The 23,495-nt window shown below is 47.7% G+C and overlaps 2 protein-coding genes across 2 annotated transcripts; one reads left to right on the forward strand and one right to left on the reverse strand.

Annotated features, from left to right (window-relative positions):
• Positions 1-1,651: 1,651 nt before the first annotated feature.
• ranbp9 (RAN binding protein 9) lies at positions 1,652-21,055 on the forward strand. Its single transcript, XM_086172203.1, has 14 exons — positions 1,652-2,351; positions 5,515-5,626; positions 9,133-9,185; positions 11,016-11,183; positions 12,324-12,346; positions 14,432-14,616; positions 15,099-15,211; positions 15,291-15,399; positions 17,555-17,709; positions 17,783-17,936; positions 18,033-18,154; positions 18,236-18,387; positions 18,477-18,588; positions 18,828-21,055. Exons 1-14 carry the CDS (start codon positions 2,135-2,137, stop codon positions 18,956-18,958), a joined length of 1,806 nt encoding a protein of 601 aa, XP_086028329.1. The 5' UTR covers positions 1,652-2,134; the 3' UTR covers positions 18,959-21,055.
• Positions 19,543-23,407, reverse strand: nol7 (nucleolar protein 7). Its single transcript, XM_086172257.1, has 7 exons — positions 23,190-23,407; positions 22,440-22,500; positions 22,268-22,343; positions 22,122-22,185; positions 21,842-21,963; positions 21,638-21,709; positions 19,543-21,552 (listed from the first exon to the last, which is right to left on the reverse strand). Exons 1-7 carry the CDS (start codon positions 23,372-23,374, stop codon positions 21,479-21,481), a joined length of 654 nt encoding a protein of 217 aa, XP_086028383.1. The 5' UTR covers positions 23,375-23,407; the 3' UTR covers positions 19,543-21,478.
• Positions 23,408-23,495: the final 88 nt, after the last annotated feature.

A 23,495-nucleotide genomic window follows, 5' to 3' on the forward strand; every position in this document is an offset into this window, starting at 1 on the left:
TGCTTCCATGCAGTACCTGCCTGAACCGCTGGAAGGCAGTAGGTAATCTCTCTTTCTCTCTCCCAGAAGGTGAGTCATTCCAGTGAATCAGTTCATCTTTTCTTTTTTTGAAAAGCTCACGATGAATTTTCATCGGAATTATATGTTTTTTAAATGTAAAACGTGCCTTTTTTGGTTCTCTTCATTCAAACTTCATAAGTTTTGAATGTAAATCAACAACAACAACAACCAGAAGGTCAAGAATGAAGAAAGACTGCCTGATAAGACACCAGCTCCGTCATACTTAGGAAGGAAATCAGAGATGCAAACAGGTGCAAGACCGGAAAAAAAACAAAATGTGCAAAAGTGCTTAATGTTCAATGCTATATATAATACACATTTTATATTGTAGACTTTACACCAAAACAAGGGCTGGTGTGCAAACATGGATCCAATAAACCCATTTGTATGTTTATTCATTCTGGATCTGTATTAATTCCATCTTTAAAAATGATCACATTGCACTGAGTAAAAAAAAAAAAAGAAAAGAAAAGATTTCAATCGGTCTGTGGATTCGCAGAACATGAATCTGCAGAGGTGGAGGAGAAGGTGGACTGATGGAGGTCTGCAAAGGAGGCACCTTTGATTGACAGCCGAGTGGCCCAGGTGAAGCCCCGCCCCTCGCCTGACGTGATTGGCTCCGGCTCCCACGCGCCCCCGGAAAAATAATGAATGAATGCAAAAGCTGGAATGACTTCTCTGATAATCGATTTATTTTTCTACTTTTAAAACGAAACTAGATTTCCTCCTTTATCTTGTCCTCATATTTAAATCCATTTAAAAAGATATTTGGTATTGTGAATGAGGCACATATTTTCAGCTCTATCGGTGACAGTCACATGTGTTTAAATGGATAATATAAAAGAAGGACAGAGGGTGGGATTCACAGATTAGATAAACTATTGAGAAAACTATGCAAATAGTAATAATAGATTATGCAAATAAGGACATAGATATAAAAGACGATGCACAAATAGCGGGCCCCGACCTTTTTTGGACCATACATAAAAATGTTTCCGCCTTAGAGGCGCGGCGGTTCAAATAATAAAAACTTTTGTCAGTTCACAGTATTTAATCTGAATACGATTACACTATATATGAGGCAATGACAAAATCAAGAACGTAGGCGGAAACAGTTGTTTTTCAAAATATGATCCTGAAACACTAACGAAAAAACTAATTTGTACAAAGAAATATTTTCTGCACGAGAATACAAAAGATATCAAACTGTCCACACTTTTAATGGCCGCGTCTGCCTTCCTGACTGTGGAATATTATATTTGAGATTAATTTAGATAAAGTGCGACCTTGTGACATCACAAGGGGGGGGGGTCGCACTGTGTAGGAAACTGTGACATCACAAAGACAAAACAGACATATCTCTGCCAACTTGTGATTCAAAAATAAGTAAACAATCGCTTTTTGCACGCTTCATGCATTCATACTGTGTGTGTGTGTGTGTGTGGTATCCGTGGAACCCGTTTGCATTCGTGCAAACACACGGATAATCGTGGATAATCGTGGATTTTTGCACGCCGCGGGTCGCTTCGAGGCCGCTCCGCTCCGTGTGTTTACCTCGTCCCCGCAGAGAGTGAGTGGAGCCGCCGTCAGCCAATCAGGAGCCGGAGAACGATCCGACAACAAACAAAAGATCGAGGCTTTCCGAGCTCATTAGACTTTTCCGATCCGTCTCCGGCTAAACGTCAGCAGCGACTTTCCTCCGTGTAACGACCCGTTGTGTTTCTTCTCGAGAGAAAAAATAAGAAGACAAAACACTTTCTCCGTGTACCTCCGTGGTAGACAGTCTTCTTCTACGCTCCGTATTTGAGGCTTTTGTGTCGGCTAATGTCAGTGTGAAGCCGTTTCAGCGACCGCCTCGCCTTTGGTGGCCGAGCTAGACGCGTTAGCAAGGGTTAGCCGAGCCGGCTAACCAGCTCCGGCTGCCTCTGCGAGCGTCGAGGCCAGTTAGCGTAGCCTGCTAGCTAGCCTGCTTTTGCTCAAGCTACCCCCACATTTGTAAACTTGACACTGAGCGACACAAGTGGCTTTGGCTTGTTGCAAACAAGCCACTTCACCAAAAACTCGTGTCATAGCCATGTCCGGACAGTTGTCGGGCTGTGGGTTTCTCATGTCGGTGGTTGTCCACGGAGACTCGGCTCTGAACGAGCAGGAAAAGGAGCTCAACCAGCGACTACGACGGCTCTACCCGGCCGTCAACGAGAACGAGACCCCGCTCCCTCGTTCCTGGAGCCCGAAGGACAAGTTTAGCTACATCGGACTGTCACAGAACAATCTCCGTGTACATTATAAAGGTATGACACAACGCTATCGCACGGTTTATCGCCTTTTGCTAACGCAGACTTTGCTAACGTTAGCTTAGCTCAACTGCTAATGGAATATGCCATATGCCGCTTGTGGCTAAAAACAAAGTAGGCTAGGCTAGTAGCCTCCTCATCAACAACAAGGCAGAGGACATCTTGCAAGCCCGGCCAGCTGGCGAGCTGTGTTCGCAGCCAAAATTGACCCACTAGCTCGCTAGCCTTCTTTGCTACACCGTTAAGGCAGTTTGTCAGCCCCCGTAAGCCCTCAACCCCCGTCGGCCACACGTCGGTTCGGCCCCGGCAGCATTGCATTTCATAACCGCAATGTGCCTCTGAAGTGACACGCAAAACAGGCGAGATTTCGACGGTGCAGCTTTTTGACGTTTAAAAATATGACACGGCCACAGCCAGGCAGCCGTTTGGCAGGCTAATGGAGCATCAACTGGCGATTAAAGGGCAGGAAATACCGTGTCAAATATTATTATTAGACCCTCCGAGGAAGTGTTAGGCCTCGGGTGAAGTAGTCGTGGGTGACTGGATGAGCTGGGTGCTTCGTATCATGTGTTTTGTTTTTAAATAGCAGGAGACCAACTAAAGCAACCAAGAGTGTTTCTCTTTTTTTCTTGTTGTAGGCCTACTAAAAAAGGCTTCTGGTTACAACAAAAAGGTAACTGTGCTTCCTGGGTGTGTTCTCCAATTCTAGACCTGACGGCCTTCGACATACTCAAACCCCTTGTCACAGTTAAAAGTATTTTCAAGAACCAACATTATAAGCCGACTTTCTTAACAGGAGCCGTGCAGATGTCCAGCAACTTCGGCAGCTGTGTTTCTGCAAACCTCTGCAGGAATAAACCTCTAGTGAGCCTACGTGCCACGGCTGAGTAGAAAACAACATCCAAATTCACTGTAATCATTGCAATCGCTCCCTCGCAGTAGACAGTAGGTTAAAATAACATGTGATATTAATTACATGCCATGAAATGCCTGAAACCATAAAATACACATTCACAAGTTATTCACTCTGAAGTAAAATATTTTTCCTCAAATATGACCAGGAACAACCGATAAAACCGGATCAGTCTTTTTTTTGTTGTTGTTGTTGTTGTTTGGATGGTTAAAATGGTTTCAGTATAATGTCCCAATTATGATTTATAAGCATTTCTAATCCTCGGCTTTACTGGGCTATTTGTGGCAAGCTCAGGTTTATAGCTTGTTCCTCAATGTAACCGCTGCTTTGTGGAACTTCCAACATCAGCCAGAAAACAGCAGGAGCTTCAAAAAGCCTTGTAGCCCATCTGTGATCAGGATGCCTGTCATCGACATTACAAACTGATTATCAGCCTCGTGTTTGTTTGTATAATCTCTAATACAGTATTGTTGTGAAAACCATGACTTCTAATTGTCCAAATGCTTTTGTTTTACACAGTTCTTTTGGTTGCATTTAGCATAAGATGCTAATTTAGCCGCAAGTATCACAGCCAGGATGCCCCCTCCTTTCATCTGTGAATAATATTAACACTTTCAAGTACATAACGGCAAAAAAACGAGTAGAACTGGAAATGCTGCATTATTTTCGTGGTCCGTCACCTCAGGGGTGCATTCGTGTCATGATGTCCGCCTGTCGCGTGTTTGCGAGTGAGAGCAGACGCAGCGCTTCCGGATCGATCCGAGCCGTCCAAAGTTTCTGTTTGAGGTTGACCACCACAAATTTAGAAGATACGGGAGCCCTCGCTCCCGTGGGTCTTCACTCTGAGACAGTGAGACCGCACGGTTTGCTTACATGCTCCTTCAGCGGGGACCCTGAAGAGAAGATGTTAGTCGGAGAAAATTGTGTGGAGAAAATTCCTGGTGCATTCTTGTCAGTAGACAGGGTGTAGACCACAAAACAGGCGTTCCAGGCCGCTGACTTGTATCGTAAGGGAAGCACCAGGGGTTTGAATTTGATGTAGCAGCAACCAGGAGCCACGGGAAGGGTCTGAGAGATCCGTGAGGTCACCGTGGTCTGAATCATCTGCAGGGGTCACGCACTTATCATGACACAGTCACTTGTTTTACGGGCTCCATCAAAGAATGAACGTGATGCGAACGGATCAGATATTCATCACAAGGACGCACACTGAAACCGTGCCGAAGGAGGGGGGAAAGAAAACAAACTAATCCTCTGTCGGCGGCTGCGGGTCACATGACTCGACGGAGCTGCAAATGGACTAAAACCGTCGTGGATGCAATGAGGGCAGATTGGCCCGTGTGTCTTCCTTCTCCCTAGAAGTATCTCCGAAACGCATTTCATCCACTTTACTGGGTCGCGTTAGCCGAGCCGCCATCTTGGTTCTGGTACGGCGGTCTGTCAAACCTGCCGGCTGCAGCCTGGAAGGAAGGGACACACAAAATGTGTGTTTACACTTGTTTACAGAAAAGCAATCACAGTTGTGTTTCATTGTATTTATTCTCAGCATTTCAATTTTTTAGTCTTTCTTTTTTTTTTTCCCCTGTTGTTGACTGACCCAGTTTGCTGCCTGTTTATTCTTGTTAAGAATCAGGTGTTTGTTCTTTCCTCTTTTTACGACAGGAACTCAAGTGCTTGATTCCAGTGGTATGGTGTTTTGGATTCATGTGAACAAATGAGGACTTTGACATTTAGCGTGACGGGTTAGCATGCCGAGCGGCTAACGGTCTGCGCCCGCAGAGGCGATTGTCAATGAGTGACCCTTCTAGCCGGCCTCAGAAGATTGTGCTATTTCATGTTCTGCAAAACTGGTGTTCTGAGCAAAAAATAGATTTGACCCATCGCCTCGCTTTCAGAGGCGGCCCCGCTGAATCTGCCTTTTATTTAGTTTCCGCTTTTGATGCGTGAAACGATGGTTCGGTCGGCATCGGGCCGCCACTTGCTGGGCGGTTGTTGTTATACCGCGAGGCCGCCGGGTGATCCGACGGCCGTGCAAACAGTGAGTCACAACGGTCCGCCGACTGCGATGATTCAATATGCATCCGGATAAGGGACTGCACCACCCGAAAAGGCTTTCCTGTGCAGTTGCAATTTTGAACTTCCCTCACATTCGCAGCTTTCAGATCATTAGCGGTCGTGTGTTTAGCCATTCGCACGCACGAGTTGAAAAGCCACGATATTAATCTCGTTCTCATGTTCACTTTGAAGGTCACGGCAAAACCCCCAAAGATGCGGCGTCCGTACGGGCCACTCACCCCATCCCGGCCGCCTGCGGGGTCTACTACTTCGAGGTGAAGATAATCAGCAAAGGCCGAGACGGGTAAGACATCTGCTCAGCACCATATATGCGGCGTAAGCCGTCCCAGATGTGGCGTGTTGCTGGTTGTCACGCGTCCGCCGCAAACGCAGTCATCGTGTTATTTAATAAGCTGCCGAGACAGCGGCGATGCAGCAGCGGGATTTTCGTAAACACCGAGGATTCGAGCATGTTCCTGTGCATGACGGACGCCAGACATTGTTCAAATGTTGATACTGTGTCCTCAGTCATGCTCTTCCTATTGTCGGTGACATGGCAGGCGCTTTGTCGCCTCTTTGTCCGACCCAAAGACCGTTGACGGCGCCGTTGCCACCGCCTTTTGGTCCTCGGCCCGCCGTGGCAGCGCGATCCTGCCGCACGGTCGGTGTGTCTTGAAGGAGAAGTGTGTCAATAGTGACACCGCGCGTGAAATATTGTGTCCCGGCCTCCGCGGCGCATTGCACGATGAACTCGGCGCTCCAGACAAACAAGGATTATGTCGCCAAAATGGCCGCCCTCTTAGCAAAGAGCATAAAGCCACTGATATTTGGAATCATCGCAACAACATAGGGTTCAAACCCTGTGTGTCAATTAGCAGTTCAGCATCAAACTCGGCTCTAAAATGACTCTGGGTTTCAAATGCTGGTCCTGAAATGAACGGCAGAAACATAGGTGCGGTTTTAGGACGGATCCCGGCCGGCGTGGCCTTCTCTCCCCGAAGCCGGGTCAGGGAGGACGTTCTTAAAGAGCTTGGTATCTATCTAATGTCTGCAACTGCCAGCAGGCTGGCGTGATAAGATTCACCATAATTAGCTGTCCTGTGACATAATGAAGAAGAAATATTGTGTGTGTGCGTGTGTGTGTGTGTGTGTGTTCTCACTTTTCCATTTTCTTAAGAGACCCCAATTTGTTTGAGCGAATGATTTTGTATTTGAACGTGTTGCTCTTTTATTTGCTCACTATCACACACTTTCCCTAGTGACATCACAAAGCCTGAACACACACACATATCACAGGGACGTTATGACTTCCCCTGCTGAATGTAGATCACAGCGTTTCCTGGATACTCTCTCACACACACACACACACACACAGACACACAATAGCTGGACTGCAGTCACATTAGTCTAATTTGTGTCCCAACATTTTTTGTTATTTTTGGATAGATTTTTTTTTTTTTGAATTGGGACGCAAAGGTTCAATGAGGGAAATAATGAAATGCAAAAATCCAACAAGAAAACTTAAAATGGAGAAAAGAAAAAAAAAAACCATTTCATAAAAATAAAGAAGTGGATTGATAGTTTTTTTTTATCCTCGGAGAGATAGCGTTGAAGAAAATTCAATTACAATAAATTCAAATTCAAGAACAATTTCAGTACAAAAATCCAATGTGAAAATGATAAATACAATAAAAACTTGTTGTTGTATATAAGGTTGAAAGAAATAGATGGATGAATATTAATCCCCAGAGGGATATTACCCTAGCAGACCTAGCAGACATTAAAACAGTATCAGAAATGCAAAAAAATGTAAGAAGTAAAATACAAGAAAAAAAAATTTAAATACAAAAAAAGAACAAGAACATTTTCAAATGGGGGGGGGATTGTCTTTGTTTCCTAAAAGTTTTAAAGAAATACATCGATAGATTACTTAATTAGTTCTTGGAATGATATTAAATCTTCAAGTACATAAAAAAATAAAATACAAAAATGCAATAAGAAAAATGTAAATACAAAAATTCAATTGTAAAAAAAATAAATTCCAATTTTTTGTTTTATAACAGGTCAAAAGAAAGCAGTAGATGATTATAAATCCCCAGAGGGGTATTAAATTGCCATAGCAGCGAGATAGATTAAAACATTACATGTAGGGCAAGAAAAACGTGAATTCAAAACGACAAGAAAAATGCAAAAACAAATGTCTTATAAATTAAAAGTTTCATAAAAAGTTGAAAGAATCAACAATTAAAAAGATTGCTAACTAAATGCGCAATCACCTTGAACAATATTTAGCATTTAAGAGACACCGACTCCGATAAGGCTAATACCACAATAGTGTCACTAGCTTGTGGGCTCGCTGCCGCCAGCTGTACGTTTGTTTTGAAAGCTCACGTTCCAGCATCTTCTGAGAGAACCACACGTAGCGTGTCTGTTTGCGGACTCTTTAAGACTCGCTGGACAGTTTATGAAATGTGACCGGCGTCAGCAGAGGTAATCCCACATCCTGCGTCGGCCGCTAACACGTCCGAGCCGCGGCGACCGCGCGTCCCCGCGAGCGGCGGCGGCGGCGGCTCGTCATCCGCAGAGTTGCAATCTTGCAGAATCTCGCCACGAGCGCTCGACTGCATGAAAGCGGCGAGATAATCCGCTCGTCGTCATATGATCGTCACACCTGAGGAAAATCCCTCCCCCGACGCCGTAAGGATGCCGTAGACGTGAAGAGGAGCCGCGGCGCCTCGGTCATCGTGTTCGTATGTCAATCAAATCATTTGGAGATTAGCCGCGACCAGGGTTTTTCCACATTCGTGTTTTGATTATCTCACACGCAGGATGGAGTCCAGGCGTTCTGCGGCCAATCCCGTGGCGCCGCTAATCCAAATCACACACAGGTGAAAAGCGTGACGCGATAAAATATCTGTGTGGAACATTGGAGCCGGTCACGTTTCAATGCCCTTTTTTATTCATTTTTTTTATTCGTTTTCAAATTCATTGTGCTTCCAGACACGCGAAGAGCACGAGCTGATATTTCAACGACAATATTTCTATTTACGTTATATAAAATAGAATACGAAATACAGCTCAGCCGACACAAAAGGTATCCGTAACATCCGTCATTTATTTTGTGTGCAATTATTTTGGCTGGCGGGCCATATTTATTATTTCATTTTTATTAATTTTTATTTTCATTTATTTCATTACCGTCTAGGTATCACGTAAATTGAACAAATCAAAATTGGAATTTAAATCTTCAAATTTTTTATTTCAACTTTAAAATCGTTAATGATCACGTAATTGTGCCGACATTATTCTGAATGTAATCATTCATACAAAAGGAAAAAATAAGAGAGTTTCTGAATTCAATAATTTTTTTTGAAAATACTGAATTAAGATACTCAAAGAAAATAGTTTGTCAGGCCGTATGTGGACGTAAAATGCCCAGGTCGGGTCAATATTGTCGCTGAGTTTCCACAGATCTTTGGTAAATGAGGGCGTCCTGGTGGGCCAGTGTTCAGCATGGTCACCTGAGAAGGTTCCTGGGGTTCATTTAAAAACATCTTCACTGAGGTCTTAGATGTCTGCAGGTGTGAATGAGAGGGTGAACGTTTGGAGGTCTCTCAACGTGGCCCGATGATTGACAGCTGGGTTTTTCAGGTTGAGCCCAGGTTTCATGTTGGTTTACGGTTTGCAACCTGACTTTTGGGGTGTGGAATCTTCTCTGTAGACCTTCTTCAGAGTCATGCCGGAGACCTATGAGCGACCGGATGTAAAGGAATGATCACACCCGCTAACCTCCTTTCTCTCCTTCTGCAGATACATGGGCATCGGCCTCTCCGCTCAGGGTGTAAACATGAACAGACTGCCCGGTAAGAAGACACACACACTCCGCCGTGTCGGCTAGGCAACACACGCTAAACCAAAACGACGTTTAAAAACCGTGTTGACCGGAACCTTGACTTGCATGGACTCAGAGGAGTTTTCCCAGATCTGAGCCGACGCTTTGTGATTGGAGGCCGGATCTGAGTTTGCGTTGGACTCCTACGTGGACGACCAGAGAGAATCATGGAAACGCATGAGGTTGTGTGTGTGTTGTGGACTCGTCCATTAAGAGATGGAGAAGTTGCTGGTGAGAAGAAGGCGGGAGACAGTGATGGCGTTAACATGAATTTGCACTGCTCAAAAAAATAAAAGAACACTAAAATAACACATCTTAGATCTGAATGAATGAAATATTGTTATGAACTACTTTGTTCTTTACATAGTTGAATGTGCTGACAACAAAATAACGGTCTGGACTGGAAGCTAAAGTGTAAAAAGTCACTGCAGGCTGATCCAACTCCTTAAAACAAGTCCAAATGAATCAGTGTTGCTTCCTAAGTGGACACTTTGATTTTACACAAGTGTGATTGACTTGGAGTTACATTGTGTTAAGTGTTCCCTTTATTTTTTGAGCAGTATATATTAATTTATGATGAGATAGAAGAATATCAGCCAGAATGAAAGGAAAGGTGGAGGAGACAGTGGTGAGAGCAGCCGAGCTTCATGCTCTACAAACTGCGACAATGAGCGAAGGCAGAGCTGGAGGTCGCAGAGATGAAGATGTCGAGGTTCTCTTTGGGAGTGACGAGGATGGACAAGATCAGGAATGAGTCCATCAGAGGGATGGCACATGGTAGATGTTTTGGAGAGAAGATCATAGATGGTTGGGTCATGGACAGAGGAGGGATAGTGAATCTATCGGTAGACGAATGCTGGAATCGGAGATCTAGAGTAAGACCAAAGAGAAGATATGAAGTTAGTTGGTGTGTGAGTGGAGGAGGATCCAGAGAATAGGGTTAGATGGAGAAGGTGGATTCGCTGTGGAGACCCCTGAAGGGAAAAGACCAAAGAAAAAAAAGAATTTGTCACAGGGGTGCAGGACATGTATGACCAAGACAAAGTGACGACTGAGATGGTTTGAACATGAAGACTCCTCTGTTCATGTCCAAATCATGGTGAAGATCTGGGTAGAAGGTTACTGAAGGTGGAGCTGCAGAAGGCCTAGAGGAAGACCAAAGAGAAGAGGATATGAAGGTAGTTGGTTTGAGAGAGGAGGGTCCAAAGAAGAGGGTTAGATGGAGATGGCGGATTCGCTGTGTCAACCCTTGAAGGGAAAAGCCCAAAGGAGAAGAAAAAGAAGACATTTATTTATATTATTTTAAATGTCATACGAGCAAATAGCATCACAAACCAGCTCACTGAACCAGTTCCACTCCTGAGTCAAGGTTTGACTCTATTTCGGGTGTTTGCCCACCAACATTTGTGGTTCCTGTCGACCTGAGCTGCTCCTCAGGGGTTCACCAGGGTGGCCCTGAGAGATTATCACCCCCAACCCCCTCCAGGGAGGGCCCTTCTTGGACCCGCCCAGGAGCTCCTGTCGCTCCAGGCAAAGATAACAAGAGGCCCAGAGCGACGGAGTGACACTCGTACGCTAAACAAGGTCTGCAGCCACCATGTTGTTGCCAACGTGGCGGAATGTCACCCTGGGAACTTAAAGTATCTACAGTGTGACCGCTCGGATGGATGCAGCACCTTCGGTGGAAATCCAAAGCGATTTCCTGAAAAAGAAAAGTCACAATCCCTCTCACACACACACACACACACTCCAAAAAACACCCGTTGCACTCTGTAACCGCCATCCCGCTGACCCGCCTCAGGTTGGGACAAGCACTCGTACGGTTACCACGGAGACGACGGCCACTCCTTCTGCTCGTCCGGCACCGGGCAGCCCTACGGACCCACGTTCACGACGGGCGACGTGATCGGCTGCTGCGTCAACCTCATCAACAACACCTGCTTCTACACAAAGAACGGCCACAGCCTAGGTGAGCTCACAAATCCCTTTTTTAGTTTCTTTTTTGGGGGGATGCAGAACGCAAATATATGCAAAAATTGACTTTTTGTTTGGGACACAGATGTGTAAAGATGTGGGGTTTCTGCACCAAAGAGCGGGTTTTGTTTTGATAGTGGAAATAAATGTAATTTTCTCATCCATTAGAACGTGCGCCGGTATTATTTTGGCGTACTTGCTACATAATATATCACCATGTCACATTAGAATTGCCTTTTTTTTAATGCAATTTGTATTTCAGTTGGATATAATTCCACATACAGAATCCTATTCATCACATCTAACGATTCCCAATAATTTTCATCTGTTCAGAACCAACAAAAGCACCCGCGACTATAATAGCACAAATAATTCAAAATAAACACAAATATCTATCATGGAAATGAAAAAAATAAATGAAATGTAAATTATTCATTAAATTAATCCTAGAATTATTATCATTAACACAGATTGAATTTGAAATATATCACACAGATAATTAAAAATCAATACATACAAATCTCTATCATGAAAATGAACAAGTATGACAATTTAAATTAATACATTTTAATTAATTATAGAATTATTATTATTAACACTGATTGAATTTGAAATAATCACACAGATAATTAAAAATCAATAAATACAAATCTCTATCATTAAAATGAACAAGTACGACAATTTAAATGAATACATTTTAATTGATTATAGAGTTATTATTATTAACACCGATTGAATTTGAAATCTATAGCACAGATAATTAAAAATCAATAAATACAAATCTCTGTCATGAAAATGAACAAGTATGACAATTTAAACTAATACATTTTAATTAATTATAGAATTATTATTATTAACAGATTGAATTTGAAATCTATAGCACAGATAATTAAAAAATATGAAACTTATAAAAAGAATGAATGTTAAATTTAATTACATTTATAACAGAATTATTATGAACACAAATTTTACTTGAACTATTTTTCACAAATAAATTGCAGTCTTAGTGAGACTTAGAGTTCAGCCAGCATTTATTTGGAGAAATTAATCTTTCTATGTATGGTAATCAGATTACTTCAGCACGGTTGTGCCTCTGCTCCTTCCTCACATCTTCTCCCTCTCCCTTCTTCTGCAGGTATTGCCTTCACAGACCTACCAGTAAGTCCTCACATCTCCTCCTTCTTCTGCGGTAACACACACCTTCTGCTAGACAAAACGTTCACCTCCGTGAAACCGCCATGACAAGAGCGTACATGATGCCTGAAGTAAGCGTGAAGGTGGCAGCGTCCACCTGCTGGGGTTGAGGTCGGAGATGTTCTTATTGTCACTGTCCGATGTCCTTCCTGAAGAAGAGGCAGGAGGTACCTGGTTTGATGGTTCAGAGGCCGGAGATCTTGGCTAGGTCGTCGTCTCGTCACACACACACACACTCTGAAGAATCAAACGGGGGCTTTGTGCAGGTGTGAGATGTTCTCGTGCAGAAGGTTGATCGCTTTGTGAAGATGTCGGGAGCGTGTCAGACTTCAGGTCCTGAGGAGGATCTCCAGAGAAGATCAGTAGAGCTGGTCTGTTCTGGAGAAGCCCGAGCACGGGTGGAAGTTCACGTTAGGTACGCGTGAAGAAGTCTCCTCGACAGGGAACTGAAGTTCTGTGCCGATTTTGTCCCTTCAATATGATAACCTGATGGTGAGAAGAAGCCATCGGGGTGTGTGGTTTGGAGACGCTGAGGTGGAGGAGCGGAGGCAGAGATGAAGATGTGGTGGCTCCTCTTTGGGGGTCAGGAGGAAGGAGAGGATCAGAGGGACAGGACCTGCCAGACGTTCTGGAGATAAAGTCAGACTGAGATGGTTTGGACACATGGATGGAGAAGATCTGGGTAGAAGGACGCTCAGGTTGGAGCTGCCAGGCAGAAGACCAGGGAGGAGGCTGATAGATGGACGGAGAAGACAGGAATGTAGAGGGTCAAATGGAGGCAGGTGATTGGCTGAGGGTCAAATGGAGGCAGGTGATTGGCTGAGGGTCAAATGGAGGCAGGTGATTGGCTGTGGTGATCCATGAAGGGATCAGTTGATCGCAAATGGCGAGAAATGTGATTCTCCACATATTCATAAAGCAAATAATCATTTAACACTCTCAAAATTAACACAACTAATATTTTTCAATATTGCTTCAGACACTTTTTTTTTATTTGGAAATAATTAGAAAACCAATTCAGTGAATGAGTGACATTTAGAATCGAGCCCAGCAAAGGCGCTCCCTGGCCAGACAGTAGGAAAGGGGGGGGGTAAGCTCTAAGGCCGCGTAAACCGATTGGGACGCTGATGATTAATTGTGTGTGTGTGTGTGTGTGTGTGTTGCCTCCTTGTCGGGCTTGACTTCCCGCCCCCTCCAATATTCTAATGCAGCCCGTATGAATGCCTGAGGACGTCCCTCTCCGCCGGCCTCGGGCTGCATGAAGCCGAGGGCGCCCGCTTTGTTTTTCTGGCAGCGGTGGAAGAAAATAAGAGTCTTTGCCGCAACAATAATCCATTGAGCAACCCGACGGGCCTGGCCCGCGGCCAGCCATTCATCCTCCTGCACAGCGCTGCGGGGAAGTGCGTCACCTCGCACCGACGACCTTTGTAGTCATTGGACCATGAGAACGGCAGCACACACACACACACACACACACGCTCTTTTGCTTTGGCAGCGGCTGAGCTCGGATAAATTTATCCCCGAAAGGACGGATTCCTGCTTCGTCATGTTTTGAACGCGGCCTCTCGGGACGCGCCCGAACTCGACACGGAAATTGTGTGTTTTTGCCCGGTCTTGCGATTGGCCGCGGCGAGACACCGCTCACCCAGAAACCAAATGGATGATCCAACATGAACCCGGGATTGTGATGTCAGAAAGCTAGGCTAGGCTAGGCTAGGCTAGGGCCTCCACTTGCAGTCGGAACCCATGCGGTTCATGAAGAGCTGTCGCTAAGCTACGCTAACTCTGCGGTAAACCCGGTGCCTGGCAGACATAACAAAGGGCAAAAAGTTTCCAAAAAAGCTGCGCAAGCGAATGAAAGCAAATGGGCGGCGGCGGCGCAACCTGGTGGCTTTGCAAGTTCAGTAGAAGAAGGAACGTGGAGACACTGAAGAAGTTTTGAACAGATAAACATGAGTACCTGAGACCGCCTGGGGTTTTTTCCAGAGTTGCATTTTAAATGTTTCTGCAGGTTCACACCTCTGAACCCCTTCCCTCTCTCCTCCGCAGCCCAACCTCTACCCGACGGTGGGCCTGCAGACGCCCGGCGAGGTGGTGGACGCCAACTTCGGCCAGCACCCCTTTGTCTTCGACATCGAGGACTACATGCGCGAGTGGAGGACGAAGATCCAGGCGCAGATCGACCGCTTCCCCATCGGGGAGCGCGAGGGCGAGTGGCAGGCCATGATCCAGAAGTAAGACGCCGGTGTGAGGAACACGCTCCACGACCTCTTAAACATCTCAGCGTGACAGGAGTGTGTCGGCCAGAAGGAAAGGAAAGGAAAGGAAAGGAAAGGGGGAGGAGATGGAGGTGGGAGCGTCCATGGCTTCCGGTTTGGAGGCACTGGGGAGAAGATATGGAGGTTCCTCTTCGGGAGTGAGGAGAACGGAGAGGGTCAGGAAGGAGAACGTCAGGGGGACGCCTCAGGGTAGATGGTTCGGACATGGACAGATGGGTAGAGGGATGCTGAGGTTGGAGGTCTAGAAGAAGACCGGAGAGGGGGGTTTATGGATGGAGGCAGATGATTGGCCGAGGAGACACCTGAGGCTGAAAGCAGAAGAGGACTTCCCTCGGAATGCAGGGCGGAAAAGTCGAAATGAACGAAAAGGGAAGAAGCGGCGAGATGGTCGCGGTCGGGCGAGGAGTCTCACCTCTTCTGCTCCGTCCCTCCGGCAGGATGGTGGCCTCCTACCTGGTGCACCACAGCTACTGCGCCACGGCCGAGGCCTTCGCCAAGTCCACCGACCAGGCCGTGCACGAGGAGCTGGCCTCCATCAAGAACAGACAGAGTAAGTCCTCCGAGACGCCTCGGTCCGTCCCTCGGCCGGAGGAGCTCCGAGAAGCCTGAACGTCCGCGTGCGTTCGCAGAGATCCAGAAGCTGGTGCTGTCGGGGAGGATGGGCGAAGCCATCGAGACCACCCAGCAGCTGTACCCCAACCTCCTGGAGAGGAACCCCGACCTCCTGTTCATGCTCAAGTAAGGGCAGCTTCGCTCGCGGCCGCACGTCTGCTCGGGTTCCTGGTTTCCGGAGCCAGAACCGAGGAGCTCAGCTCGTAGCCCAGTCTGCTCCGGAAACACCATCTATCCCTGTTAGAATAGGAAAAATGAACTTCATAAATCAAAAATAATCCATAATAGAAGATGATGTCAAGCAATAAGAGGTTTTATTAAGCGCGTTTACCTTGGAGATGGGATGGAGATTTTTCACCTGATGCTCTGCCCTTCACTTAACGCTACAATGCTATGCTACATGTCACTTTATGTCTAAAATCCATTTACGGAGTGAAGCCGCTCCTCTGATAAGACCATCAAACCGTCCCCGACCATGTTTGAACGCTCCGTCCGCCACGCCAGATCCCCGTGAAGATCTCCTTCTCACCAACAACAACTTCTCCAGGTCTTCATGGAGGATGGTGGTTTTCACCATTCTCTCCGGGCTTGCTAGCAATGCTAACGCGTCCCACGCTCTTTAAAGCTGCACGTCAGCTCAACGCCGGTCCTTCTGTTTGTCTTTCTAACAGATCCTTCTCATGTTCACCCCAACTCTTCACTCTCTACCGATAATATATCACAATATTAGCGTTTTTTTGTTTTTTTTTTGCTGCTTTGTGCTGTCACAGAGAAATCCATCATGCTGCTCTTGTACCACAAACAGCGATGGTACTACGAACTGACCTTTGCACTAAACCTGACAAAACCCCTCTGCTGCTGCTGCTGCTGCTGCTGCTCGTCTTTCAAGCCGTCAAATGTCACCAGCCGTTTGTACCGTCATTTCTGGACCGTAATATAAAATAATTAAATAAATCTATGTGCACATGTATAGGTCGCACTTGTCTAGAAGCCCCAGGTGTCCACATTGTAACAACAAGATATTTACACTTTTAATTAAATCTGTACAGTAAACCCTCGTTTATTGCCGGGGGTTACGTTCGAAAAATAACCCGCACTAGGTGAAATCGGCAAAGTAGCTTGTCATGAATGTCATGGCTGTCAGCAAAGGTTTCGTGAAGTTTATTAGCGTTCGTGCGGCTAACGTTGGTATCCAGCATTATGTTGTTTTTCCTGCAGTCATTAATCCACAAAGCTAAAGCAGACTCCATCCTTACCATGGTCATGTTGCGGACAGTAAAAGCCTTTTTGCATCCTTGTTAAAACTTATCGCTTGCTGTCGTCCTTGTGTTATTTTCCTCCTCCTTTATGTAACGAACCAAAGATTCAACTATTCCGTAATGGCGCCCGACGGCCGCATAGCTTCTACCTGCGTTCGGCATGTCCAGAAGTTTACCTTTTTCTGCGATAGTTAACATCTTACTCTTCCTTTCGGGCTCGTCGTCAGGTGCCTCGGCCGACGCAGAACGTTTCGTCTTCCTGTGGGTCTTCCCGCAAACTAAAACCCTCAGTCGTCTTCTTCGGTGTCAGATTTGGCCTCAGAACCTCAGGGTTTTGGCGGCTAGAAGCTCGTTAGCCTGAAAAAAAATCCATAAATTAGCCGCGTTGTTTAAGCCAGTGGTCCCCAGCCCGCCGTGGATCAATCCGAACCGGGCCCAGAGAAATAATCAATTATTTCCATTGGATTTACAATCTGAGTCTGAACAAGCTTTATTTTGAAAAATCCTTTATTTTCGAAAAATGACCGGAATCTCGGTTACATCTGGGCCACCTACAGGCGAGCAAAATGAGTAAAGAGCAGACGTCGAAGAGGAAAAGGTGGATCCACACAGTGGATTCACGTTTATTATTATAGTCACAATATAAACAATCTACATGTACAATTGTCGAGCGTTGACTGTCCGCGGTGATCACTGGTTTAAGACACAGCGTTCAGAATGTGGAAAACAATAGTGGCTTCTAGTCTTGAAATGACGGTTTGTTAAATTTGCTGCAGAATGACAGAGGCAGAGTACTCAGAGTACTCAGAGTACTCAGATACTCCGCTCAGGTAAAAAGTACTCTGTTGGAAACCCTTGACATGCACTTTATACTTCACACCTCCTAGTTTCATCTTTACTGTTGTGCACTTTACTGTTCCTCTTCTTCTTCCTCCTCCTGTTCCTTCTCCTTGTTATTTTGTTGATAATGATGCTCTTCTGCGTTCCTCTGTTTGACTTTTGACTTTGGTGTGGCTCCGAAGGGTTCGGCAGTTCATCGAGATGGTGAACGGTACGGACAGCGAGGTGAGGTGTCTGGGGGGCCGCAGCCCCAAGTCTCAGGACAGTTACCCCGGCTCGCCCCGGCCCTTCAGCAGCCCGAGCCACAAAGCCAGCGGCTCCCAGTCCTACCTCACAGGTACGCCCGCCGCCGCCGCCGCCGCCCGCCACCCGCCCGCTCAGCTAATAAGAGTGTCATCCTGGCGCCGCAGGGTTCGACAGCAACTGCTGTAACGGCGTGTCGTCCAGTAAGAGCCACGGCTCGTCCCCTCACAGTCACAAGCCGTGCCCGGCGGCCCCGGGCCCCGTCCCCCCGCCGCCGGACGTCAGCGTCAACGGGAGCCGCGGCCAGCAGCCCGTCGGCAGGCGAGTGCTCCGCCGCCGCGCTCGGGTCGCGTCGTCATTTTTAAAAAAAAAAAAAGCGTCAGAAAGCTGACGGTGGCGGTGTTGTGGTCTCCTCAGCAACGACGTGGACATGGAGGTGGACCACTTCACCAACGGCGTGACGGAGTCCTCCTCCAACGGCTTCCTGAACGGGAGCGCCAAGCACGCCGCCGAGACGGACGATTTCGACGCCGACATGGGTGAGCGCGGGGCCGCCGGGCCCGACGGGGCCGGCGCTCCCTCCGCCAGACGTTCACCCGCCCTCGGACGTGTCTCCGCAGAGGTGGAGTCCACCCAGTCCAAGAGGCAGCTGTGCGGCGGCAGCCAGGCGGCCATCGAGAGGATGATCCACTTCGGCCGGGAGCTCCAGAGCATGAGCGAACACCTCCGCCGAGAGTGCGGCAAGAACTCGGCCAACAAGAAGATGCTCAAGGTGCCCCGAGATGTTCCTACAAACACACACGCCTGGAACGGTGGACGAGTGGTGTGGGAAATAAGTGACGCGCGTGTGTTGGTCCGCAGGACGCGTTCAGCCTACTGGCCTACTCGGACCCGTGGAGCAGCCCGGTGGGCTACCAGCTGGACGCCATCCAGAGGGAGCCCGTCTGCTCCACCCTCAACAGTGCAATACTAGGTAAGGGTACGGGTCCCGCACAGCGCCCCCTACTGGCTGGACTCACACCCTCTCACACACACACACAGGATGACGTGGAAGAGATGACGTGGAGTCACGTTAGCGTACAATGCTACGAGCATCTGTGTGTGTTTCATTTTGATACCGCTCTTACTTCCTGTTGTGTTGGCCGAGCCCTGGTGCAGATCCAGCGCTCACGCCCCTCCCTTCTGCCCCTTCTGCCCCTTCTGCCCCCCCAGAGACGCACAACCTGCCGAAGCAGCCCCCGCTGGCCCAGGCTGTCGGCCAGGCGGCCCAGTGCCTCGCCATCATGGCCCGGACCGGCAGCGGCTCCTGCGCCTTCGCCTCTGTGGACGATTACCTGCACTAGCCCAGTACACCAACACACACACACACACACACACACACACACACACCCTCCCGTCTGAGGACCGGCCCAGAAATGCCCCCCCTCCCCATCTTCCTCCACCCCCTCCCTGCACGACAGCCATCGCTCTGGCTTCCGGTTCAGCTTTTACCACCCCGGTGTGAACGCAGGGCGCCAGGAGACATTTGTGGGCGGAGCTTCAGAGAGCCAACACACACACACACACACACACACACACACGTTTTTTCATCATAAATCAAAATCAGCGCCGCTGTTGTAGTTGGCCTTGCGACCCCCCCCCCCCCCCAGCACACACATATACCCCCCCATCCACTGCCCCTGGGGGGGGCAAGAATCACTTGGGCCAACAAAAGAATAATACAAGAACACACACACAGGATTGTGTGTGTGACACCCCCCCCCCAGAACCTCCACCGCCCTCACACACAGACATACACACACACACACACACACACACAGACCCTCCTCAGGAGTGGCGGAGGTCCACTCGGGACTTGGCAGACGCCGGACACAATCTCGTCTCAACTCCGTGTTTTTAAAAACTTTTTTGTTTTTCTCCCCTGTGGGTGAAGTGTGTGTGTGTGTGTGTGTGTGTGTGTGGGTGTGTGTGGGGAAAGGGGGGTATGGTTTCCTGGCTCATACTTTTTTTTTTTTTGTTTGTTTCTTTTGTTTTTGTCCCCCCCCAGGTTTACAAGGCATGGTGCAGACGAGGATTCTAATTATTCTAATGATCATTCTATTAATACTGTTAACTTGCATTCTCAGTATATTTGTTTGCCGGCAGCAGCAGCAGCAACTTCCACCCACTTACTATAATAAAGATCCCGATTCCACCGAGTCCCAGTGAGGGGGCGTGTGTACATGTTAACATTTATATATGACCTAAAGGAATTCTATAAATAGAGCCAAATATTTAGTTACAAACCATTGAAAAACAAACAAAAACTCCTGGATGCTTTGCAGCGCCGGGGCGTTGTGGTCCCGCCGCTGCGGCCTCCAGGGTTCCCACGCGGGGCGGGTGGAACGGGACGACGGGGCGAAAACCCAAACCTGCTTTGTACATTTTAGCAAAAGCGGCTCCCGTCCAACACAGGTCCTTTTAATCCATTTATTTTTTTGTCGAAATGTTCCTTTCCGTCATGCCGCCGAGAGGCTGTCGAGCTCCCCGGACGTCAGGATTGACTCTGAATAGTTTTTTTTTTTTTTTTAATTTAAAGTTAGCGCGATAGTACAGTAGACGCCCCCGTCCAGTCAGACTTGTAATACCCATTCTGGCCACTAGGGGCATCTCTGACCTTGACCCCTGACCTTTAGCGGATGAAGATGCTGAAGGCCCAACGTCAGAAGGGAACCTCCCCCCACCAAAATCTGTTGGTTGCGCCAACATTATTAGGGCTAATTGTGACAAAACGGCAAGATCACAACGTAGATCCCGTCGAGCTCCAGAGATGCCCCTCTTCTGGGCATTACCGTATCAGTGGAAGCTCCGGAGCAGATACACACCATTTGTGCTCCAGCCGGAGCACATGAGATCATTTTCAATCAGATCTGAAAACGAGGAGCCGCCTTTAAAACATCAGACTGTCTTTTAGAGTTAAAAGTAAAACGCGAGAGTTTTGAGAATCTGCCGATTTGTCACATTAAAAGCAGCTAATAATGGCCTTTAAAAGTGCAAGGCGGTGATCTGAGCCGAAGGCCGAGCCTCGAACCCCCTCCGCCCCGACCCGACCCCCCCAAGGAGCCCTCAGCGAGCTCGCTTTGTTTCTATTGTTGTTTTTCCTTTCCGGGGAAAGGCCAGCAGGCCGCTGTTGAGTCTGAATCCTATGCATGCCATGGTGAAGTGCTGGTAAGATCAGTTCGATGTCTCCTCTTTCACCTCCCGTTCTTTTTGTCTGTCCCGTTCCTCCCCCCCTCTCCTTCGAGCCGGTTCTCGGCGTCGGAGGACGATGTCAAACAGGAAGTTGTCCGCCGCTGACTGTGTGTCCGTTTGGAGGAAAAAAGGAGAAGAAAAAAAAAAAACAAAACAATGTGCAATTTTGTGTGAGGGTGAAAGATTTATATTAAAAGCGTCAAACGACACCTTTCTGTCTGGATGCAGTGAGTTCAGCTTTTCAGAAACAAAAAAGGTTCAAGGTCAAATAAGTGACCACAAAAAAAAAAAGGTCGGAGAATTTCCTGCTGACTTGAGCTCCAAGAGGCTCCTCGTATTCCCGCGTGTCAATTAAACATTCGGCAAAAGAACAAACAGAAACATCTGGAATTCCCACACGAATCCTGGAGTTTGTCATTTCTCAGTTGGGAGTGATTAATTCCCCCCGCTAAACATTTTTAACGTTGCGTCAGTTTGAGTCGCCTCCTGCCTTCTCTGGAAACAGCAGCTCAGCGAGGCGTGCATTTGACCTGTTTCCATGGTTACGGTTGGGTGTCAAACAATTAGAGGAGAATAGAAGTCCCGGGGTTCCCGCACGGCCGCTGATGTGGATGTATCTCCACGGCGACGCGTCAGGCGGACGGGACCTGCTGCTTGTGGAGCCACCGCTTCTTCAACTTGGCCGCTTTGGTCTTCTTCTCCAGAGCTGCAGGACCAGACAAGTCTGGAGTCAGGACACGTTACGGAGACACCCGCCGTCGCCCCGACGACCGGGCTGGAGACCAACTCACCCCAGTCCTTTTTGACGAAGTGAAGCGAGGCACTGTGACGCGAGCCCAGCTTCAGGGAGAGCATCTTCTCACCTGGGAGAAGAACCGAGGATGATGTCAAGCCGTGGCTCAGGACATTTCATAAATGCGACCCTGACGACTGGACACTGAGGTTCCTGCTGGTTTTCTAAGAAGCTTCAGGAAGAATTCCCTGGGTGGACTTACTGCTGGTGCGGCACCTTCCTGACCCGAAGAGGCGCGACTGGAGGAAGTCCTGTGCCACCTGCTGCTGTGCAGACACCTCCGCCCGCTGCTTCACTCGGGTCACCGTGTAGTTCTCCTTCACGCTGAGATGGGTGAAAGAATCAGAACCAAACACAGGAAAGTCACATCAACCAGCAGAACGTGCTTGCTTGCATGTTAAATATTTCTTAATTCCACCAATAATATCTCGCTAATATATTTTTTGCCGTTTTTTCCCGGGAAAGGGGGAATACTTGCGTACATTCGAGTGTCGGGCAGGTTGTCGGTCTTCTCGCTCTCGATCCCGCTGTCATCCTGCTGCTCAGCTGGATCAGAAACAAAACATCCCAACATCAGCGCGACGACCAACGTTACCCTACGAGGGGAAACCAACGCGAGATGTTTCACCTTCACCCTCCTCTTCTTTCTGATTCCACCTCTCGTCGATCTCCTCCAACACCTCGACCGGTAAGAGTTTATTTTTCTGCGGTAAACAAAGAGCAGGCGTTGTAAACGAGCAGCCGGAGCGAAAAGTCATCTGAACGTTCTCGTAATGACGTGAAGGTCAACGCAGCCTCACCTTCTGCTCCAGGAACATCTCCTGCCTCTTCCTTCTCTTCTCCTTCAGCAGCTCCTTCTCCCTGGGCGAAACAGAAAACGAATTTGCAGATGAGAAACAATTGCAGGAAACCAGGAGGTGGAGAAATAAGCAAGAACATGGAGAGCATGAAAGTGAATGAGAAGAGAACTTAGAAGTAGCAGAAAACGTGGTTCAAGAAGGGTCCTGACATGATTTGTCCAGCAAGGGGCGCTGAAATACCGAGATTCTTTTTACTGAATCGAGTTAAGACGAATCATCGAGAGCTTCGTTCGTAAAGCGAGTGAATCGCTCGTTCTGCAGGTGGGGAAGGCTAATGTGAGCTAATAAGTAGTTAGGACTTGTGTGGTTCTTTCACAGCTCATATCAGGGAGGGAACACGAGTCGAACCATGAAACCACCGTGATTAATTTGCAGTTTAAATAACACGTACAGTAATAAGTTGTATCGTCTCTTATTTGTGATTGCCTGGCTAGCACTCGCAGGAGACTCACGACAAACGGGTCAGTAAAAAGACTCACAGTTTGAACGATTCGTTCGCGACCCGTATATAAAAAGGATAAATGCGTTTACTGTCACACATACACACATTGCGCAAAAAAAAAACAGCAATGCGAATATATTTGGTGTTATAAAACAGTCTCAAGTGGCGTGTTCATCGAGTCAAAAGCAAAGCCCTGGGTTTAGCCTGTCGGCTAGCTAAGTAGCGGCTAGCTGCTAGCTGTTAGCTACCTGCGGGCGGTCTCCAGCGCCTGCCTGACGCTCCGCAGCGCCTCCGCCTTGGAGTCCTCAAAGGTCACCTCCTCGGGCGCCTCGTCGTCGCTGCTCTCCATCTCGGCGCCGGCAGCCTCCACCATCTCTTCGGTAAACCTCTCTGTAGAAGGCCGGGTCGCTCCTCCACGCTTGCTGTTCGCCATGTTTGGCCGCGATGCACTGATTGTGACAACTTCCGGTAACAACTTCCGGCTTCCGGTTGAAAACCAAAACAAGATCTAGTCGACTAACAGGCATCATCCCCTTCACCCTATTTAAGCTCTT

Source organism: Fistularia commersonii, chromosome 25 (assembly GCF_037954325.1).
Source record: "Fistularia commersonii isolate RoL2024-O1a breed Wild chromosome 25, RoL_Fcom_v1.0, whole genome shotgun sequence".
Lineage (NCBI taxonomy): Eukaryota > Metazoa > Chordata > Actinopteri > Syngnathiformes > Fistulariidae > Fistularia > Fistularia commersonii.